This window comes from Triticum urartu, chromosome 1 (assembly GCF_003073215.2).
Source record: "Triticum urartu cultivar G1812 chromosome 1, Tu2.1, whole genome shotgun sequence".
NCBI lineage: Eukaryota > Viridiplantae > Streptophyta > Magnoliopsida > Poales > Poaceae > Triticum > Triticum urartu.
Window position 1 is genome coordinate 184,736,208 of NC_053022.1, and position 23,443 is coordinate 184,759,650.

Sequence of the window (23,443 nt, forward strand, 5' to 3'; positions counted from 1 at the left end):
TTGCTCATGATGTGGAAATCTCAAGTTGAAATTTTTTGTGCCTAAGGTTGATGAATCAATTAAAGCTCTTTATGTTTCTATGGATGAAAGTAAGAAAAGAACCGCTATGCTTAGAGCTAAAAGAGAGTTTTTAGAAGAAGTGTTTTCTAGTGATTTCTTTCGCAAAAGTGATGAAGATCTTAAAATGATTGGTATTTATTCTATTGATTCCTTGTTTAGTAAAGTTAATATTGATGAAAAAGGGACTGGAGAAGAGTCAACTTTACGTAGAAGGCGCTCTAATATTTCAGAGGGTGAAAATCTTGTTGAAAAAATTGATGAAAGTGGGTTTGAAGAGGTCAAAATTTTAGCTAGTGATGTGCTCACTCTTTTGGATTACAAAGACTTCAATTATGATAGTTGCTCTTTGATTGCTTCTATTTCTTTGTTGTAATCCATGATAAATTCACCCCATGCTTATGAACAAAATAAAGCTTTTACTAAACATATTGTTGATGCTATGATGAAAGCTCTTGAAGAAAAAATGGAATTGGAAGTTTCAATTCCTAGAAATTTGCATGATGAATGGGAACCTACTATCAAAGTCAAGATTAAAATTATGAGTGTTTTTCTTTGTGTGACTTGGGTGCTAGTGTTTCTACATTTCTGAAATCTTTATGTGATGTGCTTGGTCTTACCGATCTTGAATCATGCTCTTTAAATTTGCACTTGGCGGATTCTACTATTAAAAAGCCTATGGGAAGAATTAACGATGTTCTTATTCTTGAAAATATGAATTATGTGCCCATATATTTTATTGTTCTTGATATTGATTGCAATCCGTCTTGTCCAATTATTCTTGGTAGACCGTTTTTACGCACTATTGGTGCCGTGATTGATATGAAAGAAGGCAATATTAAGTTCCAATTTCCTTTGAGGAAGGGTATGGAACACTTTCCTAGAACTAGAATTTGCATGTGCCATCTCTAATTTTCAAAATAAACTTCTCTTTCGTGTGTTTGTTTCGCTCGCGGAGCGGTGAGGGGTGGCTAATATTTTCCATGCTAGATGTGTTATTCTCAAGATGAGTGTTTATTCACTTGTCATTACACGAGAGTAAGGCAAAGGTATTAGGGATGCCTGATATGTCTCCAACGTATCTATATTTTCTGATTGTTCCATGCTATCATATTATCCATCTAGGATGTTTTATATGCATTTATATGCTATTTTATATGATTTTGGGGACTAACCTATTAATCTAGAGCCCAATGCCAGTTTCTGTTTTTTCCTTATTTTTGATTTTTACAGAAAAGGAATACTAAACGGAGTCCAATTGACGTGCCAATTTTTGATGATTTTTTATGGACCAAAAGAAGCCCCCGGAGTAAAATAGTTGGGCCAGAAGAGTCTCGAGCCGTCCACGAGATAGGAGGGCAAGCCCTCCACCCTCGTGGACGACTTGAGCACCCCCCTAACTTGTTCCCGATGCCAAAAATTCCTATAAATACTGAAACCTCCAGAAAATAACCTAGATCGGGAGTTCCGCCACCGCAGGCCTCCGTAGCCACAGAAAACCAATCTAGACCCGTTCCGGCACCTTGCCGGAGGGGGAAATCACTCTCCGGTGGCCATCTTCATCATCCCGGTGCTCTCCATGACGAGGAGGGAGTAGTTCACCCTCGGGGCTAAGGTTATGTACCAGTAGCTATGTGTTTGCACTACAAAAAAAGACACATGCGTGACATTTTGGGCCGAACGGAAAAATTTTCTGTCATACTTATGACACTTCTATGACGATAATTGCGACAAAACCCGGTATCATCATAGATGTGGTGGGATCCTACTTCTATGACAAAAATTCATGACAGAAAATGGGCTTTTCATCCTGGGCGGGCCGGAGACGCAGCTGCATGACATTCTTTGGGCCGTCCATGACGGAAAAAACCGTGGTAGAAGCGAGGGCAAGGAAAATATCGGGGTGTTCCCGGTTACTGTGGGTGGCCAGGGCCGAGCGATGCATGGAGTTTTGCGTGTTTCTCTCGTACACACACGCGTGTGGGTGCGAGGCGTTGGGATCTAACTGAACCCGAGCGAGGCATTCGCCTATTGAACCCGGGCGATTGCACTGCAGGCTACACGTTACTGAACCTGAGCGATCGATCGATGGCTGTTAACTGAACCCGACCGAGCGATTCCTTCACTACTACTGCTAACTGAAGCCGATCGATACTGCCTCTGGATGAACAGTGAGTGTTGTTGGGGGGTTTGGATGAACAGTTCCTGGTGGGGGTGGATGAACAGGACCCCGTGGTGTTGCCTCTGGATGAACAGGACCCCAATCGATCGAGCCGGTTGGGGCTGGATGAACAGGGCCTCGTGGAGGGCTGGATGAACAGTAGACGGTGGAGGGCTGGATGAACAGTAGCCCGTGGAGGGGTGGTTGAACAGGAGCCCGTGGAGAGGGCTGGTTGAACAGTAGCCCGTGGAGTAGCGCGCGGTGGAGGCTGGATGAACATGAGCCCGTGGATGAACAGTCGCAGGTGGAGGCTGGAGGAGGTCGACGGTGGATGAACAGTAGCCCGTGGAGGCTGGAGGGGGTCGACGGCGGAGATGAACAATATCCCGTGGAATCCTGTTTTGCGGTACGCCACACCCCTCCCGATGAACATGACCCCCGTTTCGACCATAGCGCTCCAACACAAGTCTGTTTTCTCCGTTTTGCGATACGCCACACCCCTCCCGATCAACAGGACCCTGTTTCGACCGTAGGAGGTCTGTTTCCTCCGTTTTGCGGTATGGCAGACCCCTCCCGACGAACAGGATCCCGTTTCGAACGTGGCCAGTCTAACACAAGGCCATTTCCTCCATTCTGCGGTACACCAGGCCTCGTTTCCATCGGCTGTTCCGTCCAAGCCGGTTGGCTCCCACGCGTACCGTTGCCTCCCGATGAACACGGCGCATTCTGTTGCCTCCCCATGAAAACGGCGATGACGCTGTTGTTTTTTTTGCGGGCGATGCCGATGTTGTTTCTCTGTTCCGACCCAGCCATGTACACGAGGCCCGGCTGTACGTATGTGCGAGTAGGCGTTCGAGACCCCACCCGTACGTACGTACATGGCCGTATTTTCTTTCTTGCACACTGGTCGTTGTACGTACGTGTACATGCTACGTGCACGCCTCTACTACGACATGTGTGCGCCTCTACATCGACCAGTATGTATGTACACGTTCGTGACCAGAATGACAACGCTACGTACGCTTCGACCAGGTGGGTCTCGACTGTCAGACACTTCCTTGTGTGCGAAGATGTAGCTGGTGGATCCCAACAGTTAGGGGGGCATGATACGTCTCTGTCGTATCTACTTTTCCAAACACTTTTACCCTTGTTTTGGACTCTAACTTGCATGATTTGAATGGAACTAACCCGGACTGACGCTGTTTTCAGCAGAATTACCATGGTGTTATTTATGTGCAGAAACAAAAGTTCTCGGAATGACCTGAAACTTCACGGAACATCGTTTCAGAAATAATAAAAAATTCTTGCAAAAGATGAAGACCAGGGGGCCCACCACCTGTCCACAAGGGATAAAGAATTCTTGCAAAAGATAAAAAATTCAGCGCGCCCCTACCTCGTGGCCCCCCTAGAGCTCCTCCGACCTCAACTCCAACTCTATATATTTGGTTTCGGGGAGAAAAAAATCAGAGAGAAGGATTCATCGCGTTTTATGATACGGAGCCGCCGCTAAGCCCTAAAACCTCTCGGGAGGGCTGATCTGGAGTCCGTTCGGGGCTCCGGAGAGGGAAATCCGTAGCCATCGTCATCATCAACCATCCTCCATCACCAATTTCATGATGCTCACCGCCGTGCGTGAGTAATTCCATCGTAGGCTTGCTGGACGGTGATGGGTTGGATGAGATCTATCATGTAATCGAGTTAGTTTTGTTAGGGTTTGATCCCTAGTATCCACTATGTTCTGAGATTGATGTTGCTATGACTTTGCTATGCTTAATGCTTGTCACTAGGGTCCGAGTGCCATGATTTCAGATCTGAACCTATTATGTTTTCATCAATATATGAGAGTTCTTGATCCTATCTTGCAAGTCTATAGTCACCTATTATGTGTTATGATCCGTTAACCCCGAAGTGACAATAATCGGGATACTTACCGGTGATGACCATAGTTTGCGGAGTTCATGTATTCACTATGTGTTAATGCTTTGGTCTGGTACTCTATTAAAAGGAGGCCTTAATATCCCTTAGTTTCCGTTAGGACCCCGCTGCCACGGGAGGGTAGGACAAAAGATGTCATGCAAGTTCTTTTCCATAAGCATGTATGACTATATTCGGAATACATGCCTACATCACATTGATGAATTGAAGCTAGTTCTGTGTCACCCTATGTTATGATTGTTACATGATGAATCGCATCCGGCATAATTCTTCATCACTGATCCATTGCCTATGAGCTTTCCATATATTGTTCTTCGCTTATTTACTTTTCCGTTGTTATTGCTATCATCACTACAAAATACCAAAAACATTACTTTTGCTACCGTTACCTTTTGCTACCGCTACCACCACTATCATATTACTTTACTACTAAACACTTTGCTGCAGATACTAAGTTTCCAGGTGTGGTTGAATTGACAACTCAGCTGCTAATACTTGAGAATATTCTTTGGCTCCCCTTGTGTCGAATCAATAAATTTGGGTTGAATACTCTACCCTCGAAAACCGTTGCGATCCCCTATACTTGTGGGTTATCAAGACTATTTTCTGGCGCCGTTGCCGGGGAGCATAGCTCTATTCTTTGAGTCACTTGGGATTTATATCTACTTATCATTATGAAGAACTTGAAAGATCCAAGAACCAAGATTTATCCCTCAACTACGAGGGGAGGTAAGGAACTGCCATCTAGCTCTACACTTGATTCACCTTCTGTTTTAGTAAGCTCGTGACACCTAAACCTGCTTCTGCTATTCGTTCTGATATGTCGCATGTTATTGATGATGCCACTTCTGCTATGCATGATACTTATGATGAAACTACTTCTATGCTTGATACTACTGTGCCACTTGGTGGATTTCTTGATGAACAACTTGCTAGGGTTAGAGAGAATGAAAATATTGAGTCTGATAATATTGATGAAAGTGATGATGAAGACTTGCCTGTTATTCCTGAGGGTTATGTTTTTGGAAAAGAAGCTTCTCTAGCTATTTTAGTTTGCAAAGATAGATACGAGCTCAAGAGGTTATTAGCTAAATGGAACCAGCAATCTCTTAATGCTAGAATGAAACCTGACCCTGCTTTTGCTACTTCACCTATCTGTGTTACTGATAAGGATTATGAATTCTCTGTTGATCCTGATATAATTACTTTGGTTGAATCTGATCTTTTTCATGGCTATGAATCTGAAACTGCTATGGCACATCTTACTAAATTAAATGATATAGCCACCCTGTTCACTAATGATGAGAGAACTCGCTACTTTTATATCCTTAAAATATTTCCGTTCTCATTAAAGGGTGATGCTAAGATATGGTTTAATTCTCTTGATCCTGGTTGTGTGCATAGTCCCCAGGATATGATTTATTACTTCTCTGCTAAATATTTCCCTGCTCATAAGAAATAAGCTGCTTTAAGGGATATATATAATTTTGTGCAAATTGAAGAAGAGAGTCTCCCACAAGCTTGGGGGAGGCTTCTCAAGTTACTTAATGCTTTGCCTGATCATCCTCTTAAGAAAAATGAAATACTTGATATCTTTTATAATGGACTAACCGATGCCTCCAGAGATTACCTGGATAGTTGTGCTGGTTCTGTTTTCAGGGAAAGAACACCAGATGAAGCTGAAATTCTATTGAATAATATGTTGACAAATGAAAATAATTGGACACTTCCTGAACCAGTTCGTGAGCCATCTCCTGATCCTATTCCTAAACCAACTCCGAAGAAGAGAGGTATTCTATTTCTCAGTCCTGAAGATATGCAAGAGGCAAAGAAATCTATGAAAGAAAAAGGTATTAAAGCTGAAGACGTTAAGAATTTACCTCCTATTGAAGAAATACATGGTCTTAATTTACCGCCTGTTAAAGAAACATATGATCTTAATCCATTACCTATTGAAGAAACTCATGGTCTTGATAACCCGACACAGGTAGTAAAGGTAAATTCTCTCTATAGATATGATAAAGCTGAAATCCCATTTACTAAGTTTGCTAGCCCATACTTAGATGAGTTTGATAAATTTATGGCTAAGCAAGAAGAATTTAATGCTTATTTTGGTAGACAATTGAAATACAATTCAAATATGCTTGAACACTTGGGTAATTATATGGCTAATGTTAAAGGTGAACTTAAACTTATTAGTAAACATGCTTCTATGGTTACCACTCAAGTAGAACAAGTACTTAAAACTCAAAATAATTTGCTCAATGAATTGAATAGTAAGAATAATGATAATGCTGTTAGAGTTATGACTAGAGGTGGTAAAATGACTCAGGAACCTTTGTATCCTGAAGGCCATCCTAAAAGGATTGAGCAAGATTCTCAGAGAAATAATATATATGCACCTAGTCCTTCTAAAAGGAAGAAAAGGAAAAATGATAGGACTTTGCATGCTTCTAGTGAACCTTTAATTGAAACACCTGAGAATCCAAATGATATTTCTATTTCTAATGCTGAAACACAATCTGGTAATGAACCTGAAACTAGTGATAATGTTAATGATAATGTTCATGATGATGCTCAACCTAGTAATGATAATGATATAGAAATTGAACCTGCTGTTGATCTTGATAACCCACAATCAAAGAATCAACGTTATGACAAGAAAGACTTTTTTGCTAGGAAACATGGTAAAGAAAGAGAACCATGGGTTCGAAAACCCATGCCTTTTCCTCCCAAACCATCCAAGAAAAAGGATGATGAGGATTTTGAGCGCTTTGCTGAAATGATTAGACCTATCTTTTTGCGTATGCGATTAACTGATATGCTCAAAATGAATCCTTATGCTAAGTATATGAAAGATATTGTTACAAATAAAAGAAAGATACCAGAAGCTAGAATTTCCACCATGCTTGCTAATTATATTTTTAAAGGTGGAATACCTAAGAAACTAGGAGATCCCGGTGTACCAACTATACCATGCTCCATTAAAAGAAACTATGTTAAAATTGCTTTATGTGATCTTGGAGCCGGTGTTAGTGTTATGCCTCTCTCTTTATATCGTAGACTTGATTTGAATAAGTTGACACCTACTGAAATATCTTTGCAAATGGCTGATAAATCAACTGCTATACCTGTCGGTATTTGTGAGGATGTGCCTGTTGTAGTTGCAAATGTTACTATTTTAACGGACTTTGTTATTCTTGATATTCCCGAGGACGATAGTATGTCTATTATTCTTGGAAGACCCTTTTTGAATACTGCAGGGGTTGTTATTGATTGCACTAAAGGCAATGTCACTTTTCATGTTAATGGTAATGAGCATACGGTACACTTTCCGAGGAAACAACCTCAAGTTCATAATATCAATTCTATTGGAAAAATTCCGTCTATTATATTTGGAGGTTTTGAATTTCCTCTTCCTACTGTCAAGAAGAAATATGATATTCTTACTAGTTGACCCGTTGTGCCAAATGGCGCAGAGACCTGCTGAAAACATGTTGTCGATGAAAATAGTTTCATGCTGCAAGAACCTTCAACTAAACCATGCTATTTTTAAAACATGTTTATTATGTTGTTAAATAATAGTCTGGGAAAAGGGAAACTTTGCATAATATGAATAGGTTCAGTTTGAAAATATGGGCACTTTTAGCAAGTTCGGAAACATGGTTATCATGATGAGAAATCTGACCATGCATATTTTTCCCGCAAAAAAAGAGGGAAAAAGATGAGAAACCTAAGAATATATGTATACTAAACACCATGTATAAAACCAGTTAAGGAGAGAGCGTTTTGGTTCTCCTAGGTGTAGATACGCCTATTATGAAATATGTATTAAAAACACATTTCAAAAGAGTAGTGTTTCTATCAACTTTGTTTTTGTGTGTTTGAAAAAAAAGTATTCACGTGTCTCTTAGACACGTGTATATTTCCAAGCAATCATATGGCAGCTAGTTCGGCCCATGAATCAAGCGATTTATTTATCCCTTCTTCCTCAACACCTATTCCTTCTTCCTTGACAGCTTCATTCAGTCAAAGACAAAACTCCTCAGTAGTACTTCCATCACCTCAATAATTGGGATAGATATCATCCACTACAATGAAGAACAATAACATTTCTCTATACCTTGAACAATAATAAATCATTTACAGTACATTTGGCCAAGCAAACAATTAGTAGAAAAACAATAACATTTCTCTATTTCTTGAATTCCACATGGGAGTATGGATGGCTTCACTCGTAATAATACATATGCCTTTTGTTTATTTGCCTGACAAAATGTCCATCAGATGAATCAATCAAATAGGAGGAAATGGGGAATATTTCAAACTAAAACAAAGAGTTGATCCTAACTACATGAAGAGTGCAGTAGCTTTAAAGCCTCCAAATTATTTTGCTCTACTCCACGAGGAACGTGCAGGTCTTCAAGAACCAAAAGACGCCACTCGAGCTCTCTTTGGCCTCATAAGCCCTGTTGTTGTTTATATCCTTAACCCCAAAAGGTTGTCTCTTAGCATATCTGTTGTTCTCCTAATCCTTATTAGGTGTCGGCTTATCCTGAAGAAAAGGCAATTGATATCCTATTATCATTAAATAAATCCACAATTAACATGTGGATCGTGGGGAATGGTGAGATGCCATATTGGGGTTCGCAACACGAATAGAAGACCACTAATTTAATGCCACTAATTTACAGAAGGACAAAAATGCCTGAACACCCTTAAGAAAGGCCACTTAGAAAATGCCTGAACACCCACAAATTTACCGACTCGAAACCGTCACTTAGAAAAAAACGTTTTTAGATCAGCACATTAGTATGCTGATATATCGACGCTGTTTTTATGGACATACATGGTACACATGGAATCCCTGATGGTGTTTTTATATCAGCACCATTTGGAATAAAGGAGTGTATGCCAACACAAAGACCTTCATATTCGTCGAAGCTCAAGTTTCAAGGATTTTGGAGAGTGATTCACGTTACATTTATTTACCGACAATTGATGTGCTGTAGGTGAGATTCTCAACTCAAATTCAGGTCTCTTGTTAAAAATTGTGGGCTGTTTGATATTGGTTATAGTGGTCCTGTTTATACTTGGCGTGGTAGGCAACATACTTCTAAGCCCATTCATAGACGTCTTGATCGATGCTTGGTCAATTCTGATTGGTGCACTTTTTATCCTAATACTAAAGTGCTGAATCTTCCTATTATTCTTGGTGACCATGCTCCCATTTTAATTTCCTCGGAAGGTAAACTTGTTAGGCCTAGACAATCTTTTAAATTTGAAAACTGGTGGCTTATGGAAAAAGATTTTCACTCTTTTGCTAAAAATAATTGGATTTCTAGTTCCCTGACCTCTTTTGCTGCAAAGTCATCTTCTTTGGCAGGATCTTTAAAAGTCTGGTGCAAGAAGAAAAAACCTCTCCAACAAGAACTTGCTGAGCTAGAATCCAGAATCAAGGATTTGCAACAGCTGCCTCTCCACCAACAGGACCATGTTTTGGAAAGTACTCTTACTAATAGGTATGAACTTACGCTTTCCAAACTCAATCAGTTTTACAGGCAAAGAAGTAAAAAGTCTTGGGCTGTAAAAGGTGATCGCAACACAAAATTCTTCCATCAGTCTGTGCTCAAACGTAGAAAAAGAAATACTATTTGTTCTATCAAAGATGAGCATGACAATTTTCATTTCAAACCGGAGGCCATGATGCAAACGTTTGTTAATTATTTCAGACACATATTTTCCTCTCCTAACACTTATGCTGGCAGGCCTTTTTCTTCCCCTATTTGGACTAATGACAACAATAATCCTACTTATTCTATTCCGGACAAGACTGAACTTTTGCGGATTCTTAAAGACATGAAGCTTAATGCTTCTCCTGGTTCTGATGGGTTCAATGTAGAATTTTATTTAGCTACTTGGGATTGGATTGGGGATGAGGTAAGATGAGGTAACTCAGCTTGTCACTCACTTCTATAATACTGCTACACTTCCCCCTCACATCAATGATACCAATATTGCTCTTATCCCTAAGAAGTTGGTTCCTCTTGTGCCCATGGACTACCGTCCTATTAGTCTTTGTAATGTGCTTTATAAAATCATTGCTAAGTCTCTTGCGAATAGACTTAAGCATCATCTTCCTGATTACATTGACCAAGCTCAACAAGCATTTATTGAGGGTAGACGTATTAGTGACAACATTATCATTGCTCAGGAAATTGCTCACTCATTTTCTCTTAAATCCTAGAAATATGATGCCTTTATGCTTAAGATTGACCTTGCCAAAGCTTTTGATCGTTTAGAATGGAATTTCATTGTTTCTGCTCTGGCTCGTAAAAGGCTGTATGGTCATTTTGTTAATTTGGTTCATGCATGCATCTCATCTCCCTCATTCTCTGTTCTCATTAATGGCCGGCCCTCTCCTAAATTAAGAGCTTCAAAGGAATACGACAAGGCTGTCCCATGTCTCCTTACTTATTTGTTCTTGCAATTAATGAACTTTCCATCTTGCTTAATGAAGCTTTGCAGGCTAACCAATTGCAAGGAATTTCTCTTGGACCAAACTGCCCCTCTGTCCATTCTCTTCTATTTGCAGATGATCTTCTGGTGTGTGGGCACGATACTTATCAGGAGGCTCAGACGATGGCCAGTCTTATTCAACACTTTTGTGCTCTTTCTGGTCAAACTCCTAACTGGAATAAATCTGCCATTCTCTTTAGCAATCATGTTTCTCAGAATATTATTAATGATATTAAGCAAGTCTTTCCTGTTGCTAATCTTGATGCTAATTTCACTCATCTTGGTCATCCTCTAATTTTGCCTGCTAAGAATAGGGATGCTGCTTATAACTTTGTTTTGGATAAAATTTTAAATAAGCTCCCCTCTTATAAAGCTAACATGCTATCTCATGCTGCCCGTCTTGAACTTATTCGCTCTGTCTTTTCTGCTATCCCTGTTTATTATATGGCAAACATTCTGTTTCCAAAAAAATTTATTGCCAAGCTCACTTCTATCATTAGGAATTTTTGGTGGACAGGGATTAGAGAAACAGATTCTAAGAGGAGTCTTTGTCTTAGAGCATGGAAGGATATTACCAACTCCAAGTCTGAAGGTGGTCTTGGAATCAGAAATCTAAAAGCCGTCAATGAGAGTCTTATTCTTGCTGCGGCTTGGAGGTTAGCTAAAAACCCCTCCTCCCAATTATATTGTGTTCTTCAAGCCAAATATTTTTCTACCACTTCTATTTGGAAAGCTACTAATAATCCACCTAAATCTGCCTTTTGGTCTTCCATTTTAAAAATGCTTCCTAAACTTAAAGAGCATGCCTTCTATCAACTCACCCAAGGTAATGTTTCTATTTGGAGCATGCCTTGGTGCAATCTTTGAAACTCTATTCATGATTTTCTCATTCCTCAACCATCAGGCTTTATTTATCCCTCCTTGGTTAGGGATCTTTGGCAGCCTGGGCAAAGGCAATGGAATCGTCAACTCATTTTCTCTCTTTTTCAGCAACTTTTGGCTACTCAGATTATCAACATTGATATTCTCGATGATGATAATGCTGATATTCTTTGTTGGCCTTTGGCTCCCAATAGTATTTGCTCTTCCAAAGCTGCTTATAAACTTTGTTACAAGACATTCATACTAATCCTAGAACTGCTCCTCTGGATGTTCCTTTGGATTTGAAAGCTTTTCTTAAAACTATTTGGAAGCAGAATGATTTATTGCCCAAGGTTAAAACTTTTGCTTGGAGGATGCTTAGCAAAGCTTTGCCCACAGGAATGAGAGCAGGCCGTTTTTCTATTCACATTTCGCAGAATTGTTGTAGATGTGCTCAACAAGAAGATGAGTTTCACCTTTTCTTTCTTTGTGACTTTACTAGAGCGGCCTGGTTCTCTGCTCCTTGGTTTCTTAGATCTGACATCCTTGTGCAAGGTCACTCTTCAATGCATTCCCTTCTGATTCACTTTGCTTCTATGGGCCATCCTTATGCATCTTTGCAAAATATTTTCAATTTTATGTGATGCATTTGGAAGGCTAGAAATGATTTTCTCTTTGAGAGGAAATTTTCTTTTCCCTACCAAATTAAAATTACTGCTACTAGTTTGAATAATATTCTCCAAGAGGAGATTCTGCCTTCTACTAATATTCAGTCTTTGCAGGCTTCTCAACCTGATAATTCTCCTCTTCCTAAGCAAGGCAATACTCTCAAATCAGACCTTCTCATTAATGGTGCTAAAGTGTTTTCTGATGCTGCTTTCAGAACTTCTAGAGTTCCAGGATTTCAGCAAGGTCAATCGCGCACAGGTGTGGGAGTTTACTTTTGTCTTCCTTCTTCTAATAGGGAAATAAATATTCAAGTTCAAGCTTCAGGCCCTTCGACGGACACTCCTCTTCAAGCTGAAGCAATTGCTCTTGCTTGTGCAGCTCAATTGGCGGCTTGCCTTAACATTCAAACTCCTTAACATTCAAACTCCTACTTTTTTAATTGATTCTCTTTCTCTTGCCACTGTTGCTGCTGCCAGGAATATTGCTCACTCTTCTACTCCTTAGAATATTAGAAAAGAAGTGGCTTCTTTTGTAAACTCTACTTCTAATCTTAATCCCCAAGTTTTTCATATTTCTAGGAATTTGAATGGGGTGGCTCACAATTTAGCTCATCAAGTTTTTCAAATGGCTGGAGGACCTACACTCAATTGCTCTTCTCACTCTCATGTCACTGAATCATGTCCTGTAGCTGCCTCTCTTGTTGATTTTAATTTTGTAGGAATTCAGCTTCATAAGGTGTATTGCTTTTAGGAGAAAGTTGATAGCTCTGGGAAGTTCCTCATCTCAACATGATATGATGGTCTATGCTCGGTTGTTGGAAAGAAGGAGATTGCTGTCAAAGCTGGAATTTTCTTTTCCCTTTCTCTTCCTTTGTTTCTTAGGACATGCTGTTCTTCAACAAGGATCTTGTTCCTTGCTCTCTCATATGTCTTTATTCAGCTCTTCTTTCTTTACATCTGCAGTTCTTCTTTCTCTTTATTCTAGCAGATGGTGTAATCTCGACTGTAAAATGTTCTGTGAGCTGAATATATTGGTATCTTCGGGTGCCTTTCTCTGTTCAAAAAAAAAAGGTCTGAAACACTGATTTAGGAAGGAGAGAAATAATACCCTTGTTTTGGGAAGGGAAGAAGTATGATGTAAAATTTACATACGTATGAATTGAGCCTGGTTGTGTAGTAAGAGAAAGCAGTTTTTAAAGAAAAGACTGAACTACTTACGTAGTGGCTTTTCTATGTGCCCATACAGGAAGTATTAGACCACCCAAAAGGTCGATCTCTTGTGATCTTCCGGCTCTCATGGCCGCCGTCTCTCTGGCAGATGTGTCCATCTGCAAGTTTATCTTGAAAACCCAGTATTAGAACCATTGGTGCAAAGTACTCCCTCCGTCCCAAAATAAGTGATTCAACTTTGTACTAACTTTGTACTAAAGCTAGTACAAAGTTGAGTCACTTATTTTGGGACGGAGGGAGTAACTATGAAAGAAAAGGTAAAGGGTTTACATCTTCTGCAAGTGGCTTCCAGTATTCTGTAAGTGATGGTGTGTGGACTCGGTCAGGATCAGTCAAAGCACTCAGCAGTTTCAATTCAAATAAGATGCGGGTTTCCAAAAATTGAACAGACAAGAAATGTGACCAAGGACACATAGAGGGAATTGGATGATTAATTTTTATGAATACTATGTAGGCCAATCCACTAATGAAGTAGTAACTTGCAGAAAAACTGTACAAAATCCCTTTCCAAATAGAGTGTCCCCACTCAGACTCTTTTAACATTTGTATATAGAAGTAAAATTGGATAGTAAGACAAAAAAGGCCTAACTGACGTATTTTTTGCGCTTAATGCATTGTTGCTCCTTCAAATAGGACAATAGCAGGAAGTTCTAGCTAAAACATACAGGGTTTAGTTCTGCCCATTTCCACAGTTGGGCAAGTTCTTTGTTTCCCAACCTCCACCTTGGCTTACTGCAACAAAGGAGAACACAATGTAAAATAATTAGAGAGCAGTAGAGCATGACATAATTACATCACCAATCTGTACAGTATTACCATTGCCCTAAATTCTCTTTTTATCACAAAACAAGGCTATTAAAATAGCCAATCTGCATAAGTCCTAGTAGCATGCTCCTACAAGATTCTTACAAAAACCTACATGGGTATGCTCCCAATAGGAATGGATATAGATTATGCTTACAAAAATGCTACACTCTAACACCTCCACCGGAGCACAGTTCAGCTCCCACAATCAGTAATCAGCATGAAAACTTAAAAAACAAGTTTGATAGAAATCAATGTTCAGGAAAGCATGAAGCATAAGCGAAGCGATAGGTTGACGCTTAGAGCAATGGGCTTAAGCATTTTAAAAAATAGAACTGCAGGTTTTGGAGGTTGTAGACCGAGAATTAACCTGAGTAGACGATGCGGGACCTTGGGGAAGCTGGTCACATATTTCCTGAATGTGTATTGGCCTGTGTTGCCGCGACAACATAGATCAGCAATCAGAGTAATCCTTCAGCACTAATATTGGCTCTCAAGTTTCTCCTACGTGTATATTCAGTTCTGAAACATGCACATACCAGAGGGAATCCATGGTAGAATAAACTGAGAATCAAAAAATCATAGAAACTTTTGTCCAAATTACTACCATAACCTTGTTAGAGAAGGATTCGAAGAGAATCAACTACAAAGTATTGCAGTATCATGATAACGACAGAAGGTATAGCCAACATTTAAGTTTTTTTTGAGTTGCCACTTTTGCAATTCTGAAATCTGAAGTAACTAAGGTCCGAGTTATTGATAACTACCGATTTTCGTGGGCAACACTTCCGACTCGGGTGAGGAACACCAAATTTAGTACTTTAGTATTCAGTTTTATCGCTAAATATGCAGCCTCCTTAGCCTCTTTAGCCTCCAGATTCAGTTACACTTCTACTAACACCTTGGTCCAGATTCAGTTAGCCCTCTCGAGCTGGACATGCCCAGCATGGAGACTACCTGCAGCTGCAGCAGGACTCCGCCGACTGCAGAGTCCACGCCAAGCGTGGCTGCCCCCCTGACCCGCAGAGCATCGCTTGGGAGGGTTAGTTAGTTTCCTGCAACATTTTCGGTATTCGTCTTGGTGTCGGATGTTTATACTGAACATTTTTTCTTGCTTATGCTGTTTAGGAAAGAAGAACAAGGACCAATAAGAGGCTAAGGAGGCTGGTCAGTGGTGCAGCCACGCTTGGCGTGGACTCTGCAGTCGGCGGAGTCCTGCTGCAGCTGCAGGTAGTCGTCCATGCTGGGCATGTCCAGCTCGAGAGGGCTAACTGAATCTGGACCAAGGTGTTAGTAGAAGTGTAACATTAAACAATTGGCAGGCGGGAGAGTCTGGATGGATGTGAAGTGTATATATGTGATGTTTGTCCTACCTGGGAGTCGATGTTGCTGAAGCTGGTGACCATGCCGACATCGCTGTCGCCGAGCACCTCGGCCTTCTTGCTGCCGGGCGCTGAGAAGATGACGTTGGAGTTGGTGTCGTCACATGTGCTCATGGAGAAGATCCTCAAGAGGTCACTCGAGCCGTTGCCGGCAGCGATGCTCTCGCCGACGTCCTGCTGCCTCAAGAAGCTCCACAACGAGCCCAGCCTCCTCTGCTGTGCCATCGCGTCGACATTGCCTCCTCCGTGCGAATGCAAGTAGCTGATTCCCATCCTTCCTCTCGTGCCACCGATGCTGCCATTGCCTGTGCATCATCAGTCACAGAGCCAGAGCACATCGATCAAAGCGCACAAGGGCCAAAAAAAACACAACACCCGACCAAATCTGGAAAATCAACATGATCACTGAAGCAAGGATCATGACAGTGTATAGGATATTTAAAGCATATAGGATATATAAAACAAATGCAGCAGAGGTAGCTAGAAAGGAAACAAAGAAACTTGATCTATAGTAAAAATAAGAAGCAACCTCCAAGATAATACGCCTGCAAAACGAAATAAAATAACTAATTAGGACATGGAACCATTGTAACTGCCATGTTGCTCTGCAGTTAGCATATTTGAGCTATTAAAAACCTCAAAATCTAGTACTTTTCTGTCCTAATGGTGACAACCAAAAGCTATCTATTGCGCATTGAGCACCCTAGTTAATGGTCAGAACATTGTGTCATAATGGATTCAAACAATCTCAAATCCTAGCCATTTAAACAAGATACAAAGTCATGGAATTTATCCCAACAGTACACAGAGGAAGCTGCATAATATAAAAGAATAAAATATGAATTAGCAATCAAACTGTAGTAAGTCACTAAATCGGTATGATGAGAACCTACAAAGCAGAGTACAATTGAAAAGTTAAGGTAAAAGAGAACTTTGACCTAAAACTGTAAAACAAGAAAAAAAACATTTTTACCTGTCTGTGCTGCCATAGATGAATCGATAATCAAACTGCAGTCAGCTAGCCTTGAAAGCCAAAATATAATGGATGGACTATGAGAACAATACATAACTCTATTGCATCGGATTGTAGTTAAACAAATTCAGATGTGGTCATTTGGTGGAAGGATACCTTAGTTGGATATAACACTAATCAAATGGCTGTCGCCTGCGCATTCGTTTCTGGTGACAAATATATGGTGCACGAAACCTGCACATTCAATTGCCATGGTGAAAAATACAGGTGCACAAATGGTTCAAGAAGTACAATCGCATCAAGATAGACTAACATGTTTCTAGATTGGGATTTGCTTCATTCTTAAAGCCTAGCACTTGAATCTGTAACTTTCAAAGGTGAGCAATCGATGCCTGACTTATAAAATTCTCTTTCTTATAATCTGAGCATCTGTCAAAGAATTCAAATGAAGAAAAGCATAATGAGATTCCACATCATAGCTTTCAACAGCAGAGCAACTTACAGAATGGAATTACCCAATCATTATCAATGTTAGTGAACTATTTGTTTAACTCTCGTCGGAACTCAACTATCATTGTCCCCGTTAATCTCACCTGGTATGTGATGTGGCGGGGTGCAACCATTGCTTAAGTACCCCGTGAAACTGAAAATGAAAGTTTGACATAGTAAAATATACCAATACCCAAATTTACCTAAATCTGCAGTGATATTTTTCTGTAAATGACAATCATGTGAAACTAAAAACACCTAAATATAACCTGACAACTTAAAATTTACTCAGGAAATGACAGAGTAGATCGAGAATCACCAAAACAACTCACCTCAGATGAAGCACAACTCAAGGAGACCTGCTTCACCTCCAATGATCCACCTCTACCTCACACACATCATGGATCCTCCTACATCAAGCCATCATGGAAGGAAAAATCTAAGAATGTGCACTGAAACCTCAAGTAGTTTCACCTCGGACAGCTCGAGCGGGCTGGCTCGCCTCGGTCGCCTGGACCACGAACGTGAGAAAGAAGGTGGAAGCCTACCTTGGCTGGTGTGGGTGAGTTCTTCCAGGGCACGCCCCAGAGTAAGAAGACAGCAGAGAAAAATCTCACCACCTGTGGTGGGGCTCCACTGGATGGCCACCGGCATGCTTGTCCCATCCTCCATTGTCGAGTTGGTGACGAGAGAATAGACGAGGCGAGTGAGGCCGGCGACGGTGAATGGCCCCTGGCCGGCGGCGCCGCCTCCACGAGGACCAGCCTGCTCCTTCACCTGTCCCCGCCTCATCCCTCTTCCCTCGAGCCTCCTGTCCCCGCCTCTTCCCTCTTGGAGCCTCACCCGCGACGGGCCGACAGCTGCTTGTCCTGGTCGCCCACCTCCACTGCCCCTTCGCCCCACCACCGGGCCTAACTTGCGCCAGATCTGGAACAAGGCGCCGCCGACGACCGGATAAACAACGGAGAGAGGGAAGTCGAGGTGGGGAAGCAGCAACGGTGGGGGAGGAGGAGTAGGCGGCGGCGAGGCCCTGGTGACGAGCGGGAAGGAGGGAGGAGCAGTGGATCGAGGGGAATGTGGGAGCTAGGGTTGTGCGGCGGCTGGTGTGCGAGCGAGATTGGGTGCGTAGCGCGCGGACCAGATTGGGCAAAGTGTCGTTCACGCGGAAACGGCCAACCCAGCCAATGAACACGAGGCGCGAGCCCACTCGTCATTGGCCAATCAAAACGACCGGGAGGTGAAGATCCAACGACCGGGACATGCCAAAAGGGCAGATCCGACGGTCGAGAAGGCTGCAATCGGGGGAGCCTTCTTCATGCAAGTTGGCTTATTGGGGATGTGCATATCCTCGTTGAGGTAACATAGTGTTATTCGAAATTTCTCCGGTTCCATGTTATTCGGAATGAGTTCGTTAACAAGACTTAATCAACCTTGTTAGTAGATTTCTTTTGATAATCATGAGATGGATGAAACTAGAAGGCACAACCTTCTGTACCCTTCTTTTACTCTCTGTTATTTATAATAAATAAAATAAAAATAAATAATTTTCTGTCTGTTATCTGATTTATCCGTGCAATATAAAAATACCCCGAGAATAAAATTTCTCCAAATGCCCTGAAATTTAAATATGATTTTTTTGGAATATTTGAGAATATTTGGCAGTGAGAACACAGCAGGAGGAGTTGGCACCTGGCCACGAGGGTCAGGGGCGCGCCCTACCCCCTGGGTGCGCTCCCTGCCTCGTGGGCCCACGGTGGCCCTCCTCCACTTATCCTTGCACCCACACACCCCTTCTTCATCCCACAAACACGAATATCCAGTTCATATCCGAGTCCAAGCTCATTTTGCTGCCATTTTCGATCTCCTTGCTCAAAGCACCTCTCAGAAAACTGCTTGAAGAGATTGTTCTTTGGCATGTGACTCCTCCATTGGTCCAATTAGTTTTGTTCTAGTGCTTTATTAATTGCAAATTTTTGCTGCTTAGGTGTAACGCCCTCGATGCGGCTATAGCTCCCACGTGTCGAGGCACGACTTAGAGACATAACCGCATTGAAAGGAATGTCGCAAGTTAGGCAATCTTCACAACATCCCATGTAATATAGATAATAAAAGGGGAGATATATAGTTGGCTTACACTCGCCACGTCAATCAAAGTACATAAATAGCATTACAACATTCAAACACTCATGGCCCGACTACGGCGCCAAAATAAAAGATAAACCCAACATGCGACACGGTCCCGATCACCCCAACTTGGCACCACTACTGATCATCAGGGAAAGACACGTAGTATCGGCGTGAGTCCTCGTCGAACTCCCACTTGAGCTCAAGCGCGTCATCTGGAGCGGAATCATCAGGCCCTGCATCTGGTTTGGAAGTAATCTGCGAGCCACAGGGACTCAGCAATCTCGCACCCTCGCGATCAAGACTATTTAAGCTTAATAGGTAAGGCAAAGGAAAATATGTGGAGCTGCAGCAAGCGACTAGCATATATGGTGGCTATCCTGTTCGCAAAAGAGAGCGAGAAGAGGAGGCAAAGCGCGAGCGAGTAACTAGAGGGCATCTTGCGGCAAGCATTACTCCAACACCGTGTTCACTTCCCAGACTACGCCGAGAAGAGACCATCACGGTAACTCACACAGTTGGTTCATTTTAATTAAATTAAGGTTCAAGTTATCTATAACCGGACATTAACAAATTCCCATCTGCCCATAACCGCGGGCACGGCTTTCAAAAGTTCAAATCCCTGCAGGGGAGTCCCAACTTAGCCCATGACAAGCTCTCACGGTCAATGAAGGAATAGACCTCCTCCCGAGACGTTCCGATCAGACTTGATATCTCGGTTCTTCAAGACATTTCGACAAGTTAAAAACAAATCCAGCAACACCGCCCGAATGTGCCGACAAATCCCGATAGGAGCTGCACATATCTCGTTCTCAGGGCACACTCAGATTGTCCAAACTTCCGGTAGGCCAGCCCAGAGTTTCCCCTGGTGGCCACCGGAGGCTGACAAGGTGGACCAACACTCAGAGGAGCACTGGCCCGGGGGGGTTTAAATAAGATGACCCTCGGGCTCCGGAAACACAAGGGAAAAAGAGGCTAGGTGGCAAATGGTAAAACCAAGATTGGGCATTGCTGGAAAAGCTTTAATCAAGGCGAACTATCAAGGGGTTCCCATTATAACCCAACCATGTAAGGAACGCAAAATCCGGGAACATAACACCGATATGACGAAAACTAGGGCGGCAAGAGTGGAACAAAACACTAGGCGAGAGGCCGAGCCTTCCACCCTTTACCAAGTATATAGATACATTAAGATAACATGGCAATATAATGATATCCCAACAAGTAAATAATGTTCCAACAAGGAACGGTCTCCAATCTTCACCTGCAACTAGCAACGCTATAAGGGGGGCTGAGCAAAGCGGTAACATAGCCAATCAACGGTTTGCTAGGACATGGTGGGTTAGAGGTTTGACATGGCAATTTGGGAGGCATGATAAGCAAATGGCAGGCATCGTAGCATAGGCATAGCAAAAGAGCGAGCATCTAGCAAAGCAAAGATAGTGGTGATTTCGAGGGTATGATCATCTTGCCTGCAAAGTTGTCAGAGTTGACTGGATCCTCAAAAGCAAACTCAACGGGCTCCTCATTAGCGAACTCGTCTCCCGGCTCTACCCAAACAAGAAAAACAAGCAACAAGGACACAATCAACCACGTGCAAGCTCAAACAATATGATGCAAACATGGTATGCTATGCGGGATGCAATATGCGATGCATATGCAAGATTTGACAAGGAATGAATAAACCTGGACTCAAATTGGAAATCCAAGTGTGCCACTGGAGAGGTGAGATGAAATCGCTTGAAAATGATATAAAGATCACCGGAATGGGAGTTACGGTTTGGAAATGGCAAGCAATTCAAATATGACCATGTTCTGCGATAAACAGCAAGTAGCCATCTAAATGCAACAAGATGAACATGCTACAGCGCTCAAACATTGCAAGAAAATACGTGGCAGGGATCCACTCATGATGCTTAACAAAAGACTAGCACTGAGCTACGGCCAATTCATCCATTAACAGGTTCAAACAAGCATGGCAATAATGCATTTGGCAAACAGATCTCAGACTTAGTGAAATTAACACTTGTCTGGAATTTCAGATCAGATAGCACTCTTTGGGGCATGAAAACAATATGCTACAGGACCTGACCATGGCAAAGTAAAGAATGGCATGGAGATACTCAAAGAGCTTAACAAAAGTCCCTTAGTGACCTTGAGCCAAAAGGGATCAGAAAATACATTTGCAAGCATGTGAACATGGCAAAAACATAATCAGATCACAGACTTAGTGAAAAACTGGAGCATGCAAATCAGGTATCAAGTAGGCATGTTTACGAGCTCGATGCACTCACTACACAGTATGTCATGACAATCTAAGCATACACACCCATCAAGAATACACATTATACAAGCTAGACATGGCAAGAACAATAACATAGCATGCACGGATCAACTACAACATTCTCGGCAAAATCGCTAACAAGTAGATAATCTGCCCAGATTCACGAAATGGCAAAAGTAGAGCTCGACTGACACAAGCTAGGGTGCTCCATAATTGCAAACAAAGACATGGATGGATAGAGCACTACAATATTAACAAAACATCTTTACTGATCACCCTCAAAAGAGGCACGGATCACTAGGAAACAACATGAACATATGGCATATTGAGATAAACAGTTCAAGGACTTAGTGGAAATGCTAAGTCCCTGAAATCAGCATTAACGAATGCACCACTTTGCAAGCTTGTGTTAGTCACCACACACATCACAAAAATACATGGGTTGCACCTCTGGATAGATGTCAAAACATATAACAAAACTCATGAAGAGCTCAGGGGCATATCATGCACACATTAATCATGACAAAAATGACAAATATCTAATTGGAGCAGCACATCTGACAATTATCTCAAATAGCATTCTTCTAACAGCATTTCGGGCATCAAGATGAACACAAATAAAAATGATGCAATAGATGAAATGATATGCTCTCTGAGACGAACATTTTGATATGCTATATGTCCAAAACGGAGCTACGGATGCAAAGTTACGACACGATGAATAAGGGCAAAATAATTAGGGTTTTGGGCAAAAAAATCAACCGAGCAATTTTCCAGATCTAGATCCGGCGGCACGCGGATCGAGGTTGGCCGGATCTCACTGTAGATCGCCGGAGAAGGAAGTAGGGACGCCGGATCTGCAGCACCGGTGGCCGGAGGAGGCGGCAGACGACGCGGCGTCGAGGAGGAAGACGCCGGGCGGCGCGGGCCGGCGATGGCCGCGGCGGCTCGGTGCGGCGCCGGCCGGAGGGAGCACCGGAGCTCGCCGGCGATGGCGTCTGCGGCGGCCGACCGGGAGGAAGGAGGCGCGGGAGGATCCGGGAGGCGGGGCGCGGCGCGCGGGCCTCGGTGCCGGCCTTGGGCCCGGCGGGCCGGCAGCGGAGGGAGGCGGCCGGGCGAATGGGGAGGTGCCACGTGGCGGCGGCGGGCGCAGCGGACACGTCCGACGCCGGCGGACGTTGTCCGGCGCACGGAGGAAGAAGAGGACTAGGGTTTCGGGGGAGAGATCCGAATTTTCGGGAGTGGGTCTATATATAGACATAGGGGGAGCTAGGAGAGTCCAAATGAGGTGCGGTTTTCGGCCACGCGATCGTGATCGAACGCTCTAGATGATGGATAAGGTTTTGGTGGGTTTTGGGTCAAAATGGAGGGGTGTTGGGCTGCAACACACACGAGGCCTTTTCGGTCCCTCGGTTAACCGTTGGAGCATCAAACGAAGTCCAAATGGTACGAAACTTGACAGGCGGTCTACCGGTAGTAAACCAAGGCCGCTTGGCAAGTCTCGGTCCAATCCGGAAATGTTTAATCCCCACACACGAAAGAAAGGTAGAACGGAGCGCCGGAATGCAAAACAAACAACGGGGAAAATGCTCGAATGCATGAGATGAACACGTATGCAAATGCAATGCACATGATGACATGATATGAGATGCATGACAACAACAACAACACACGAAGACAAAAACCCGAACCCGAGAAAATAAAATAACTTGACGCCGGAAACGGCAAGAGTTGGAGTACATATTGGGTAAATCATATCCGAGGTGTTACAACACTCCACCACTACGAAAGGATCTCGTCCCGAGATCTAGGACTGAAAGAACACCGGGTACTCAGAACGGAGGTGATCCTCGCGTTCCCAGGTGGCTTCACGGTCGGAATGGTGCGATCACTTGACTTTGAGGAATTTGATTGACTTGTTGCGAGTCTTGCGTTCAGTCTCTTCAAGAATAGCCA

General features: G+C 42.6%; 2 protein-coding genes across 34 annotated transcripts; one reads left to right on the plus strand and one right to left on the minus strand.

Moving 5' to 3' along the window:
* The first annotated feature begins 9,190 nt into the window (after positions 1–9,190).
* On the plus strand, positions 9,191–12,505 carry LOC125553408. Of its 2 annotated transcripts, XM_048717203.1 has the most exons (3): positions 9,191–9,675; positions 9,922–11,328; positions 12,316–12,505. In XM_048717203.1, exons 2-3 carry the CDS (start codon positions 10,616–10,618, stop codon positions 12,503–12,505), a joined length of 903 nt encoding a protein of 300 aa, XP_048573160.1. In that variant the 5' UTR covers positions 9,191–9,675; positions 9,922–10,615. The 2 variants fall into 2 exon arrangements, with proteins under 2 accessions (XP_048573160.1, XP_048573152.1); XM_048717195.1 differs by lacking the exon at positions 12,316–12,505 and having other exon boundaries at positions 9,922–12,210.
* On the minus strand, positions 12,357–18,257 carry LOC125553423. 32 transcript variants are annotated; one of them, XR_007304078.1, is made up of 11 exons: positions 17,628–18,252; positions 17,412–17,489; positions 17,184–17,233; positions 16,904–17,019; positions 16,747–16,824; positions 16,591–16,640; positions 16,147–16,162; positions 15,609–15,922; positions 14,606–14,666; positions 13,420–14,163; positions 12,357–13,255 (listed from the first exon to the last, which is right to left on the minus strand). XR_007304078.1 is itself a non-coding variant. In XM_048717236.1 (8 exons), exons 6-8 carry the CDS (start codon positions 16,604–16,606, stop codon positions 15,360–15,362), a joined length of 483 nt encoding a protein of 160 aa, XP_048573193.1. In that variant the 5' UTR covers positions 16,607–16,640; positions 16,747–16,824; positions 16,904–17,019; positions 17,184–17,233; positions 17,412–17,489; positions 17,628–18,251; the 3' UTR covers positions 15,345–15,359. The 32 variants fall into 32 exon arrangements, 7 of the variants coding, with proteins under 7 accessions (XP_048573193.1, XP_048573198.1, XP_048573169.1 ...); XR_007304090.1 differs by having other exon boundaries at positions 16,591–16,667; XR_007304104.1 differs by having other exon boundaries at positions 13,420–13,529; positions 13,702–13,727; positions 14,097–14,163; positions 15,609–16,824; positions 17,628–18,256.
* Between the last annotated feature and the right edge of the window lie 5,186 nt (positions 18,258–23,443).

Coding starts and splice junctions, on each gene's coding strand:
- LOC125553408 (XM_048717195.1), top strand. CDS start 10,616: ATGTCTCCTTACTTATTTGTTCTTGCAATTAATGAACTTTCCATCTTG.
- LOC125553423 (XM_048717228.1), bottom strand. CDS start 16,684: ATGTATTGTTCTCATAGTCCATCCATTATATTTTGGCTTTCAAGGCTA. Junction 15,923..16,590: donor ATCTATGGCAGCACAGACAG/GTAAAAATGTTT, acceptor GATGATGCACAG/GCAATGGCAGCATCGGTGGC. Junction 15,513..15,608: donor TCAGCAACATCGACTCCCAG/GTAGGACAAACA, acceptor ACCTTGGTCCAG/ATTCAGTTAGCCCTCTCGAG.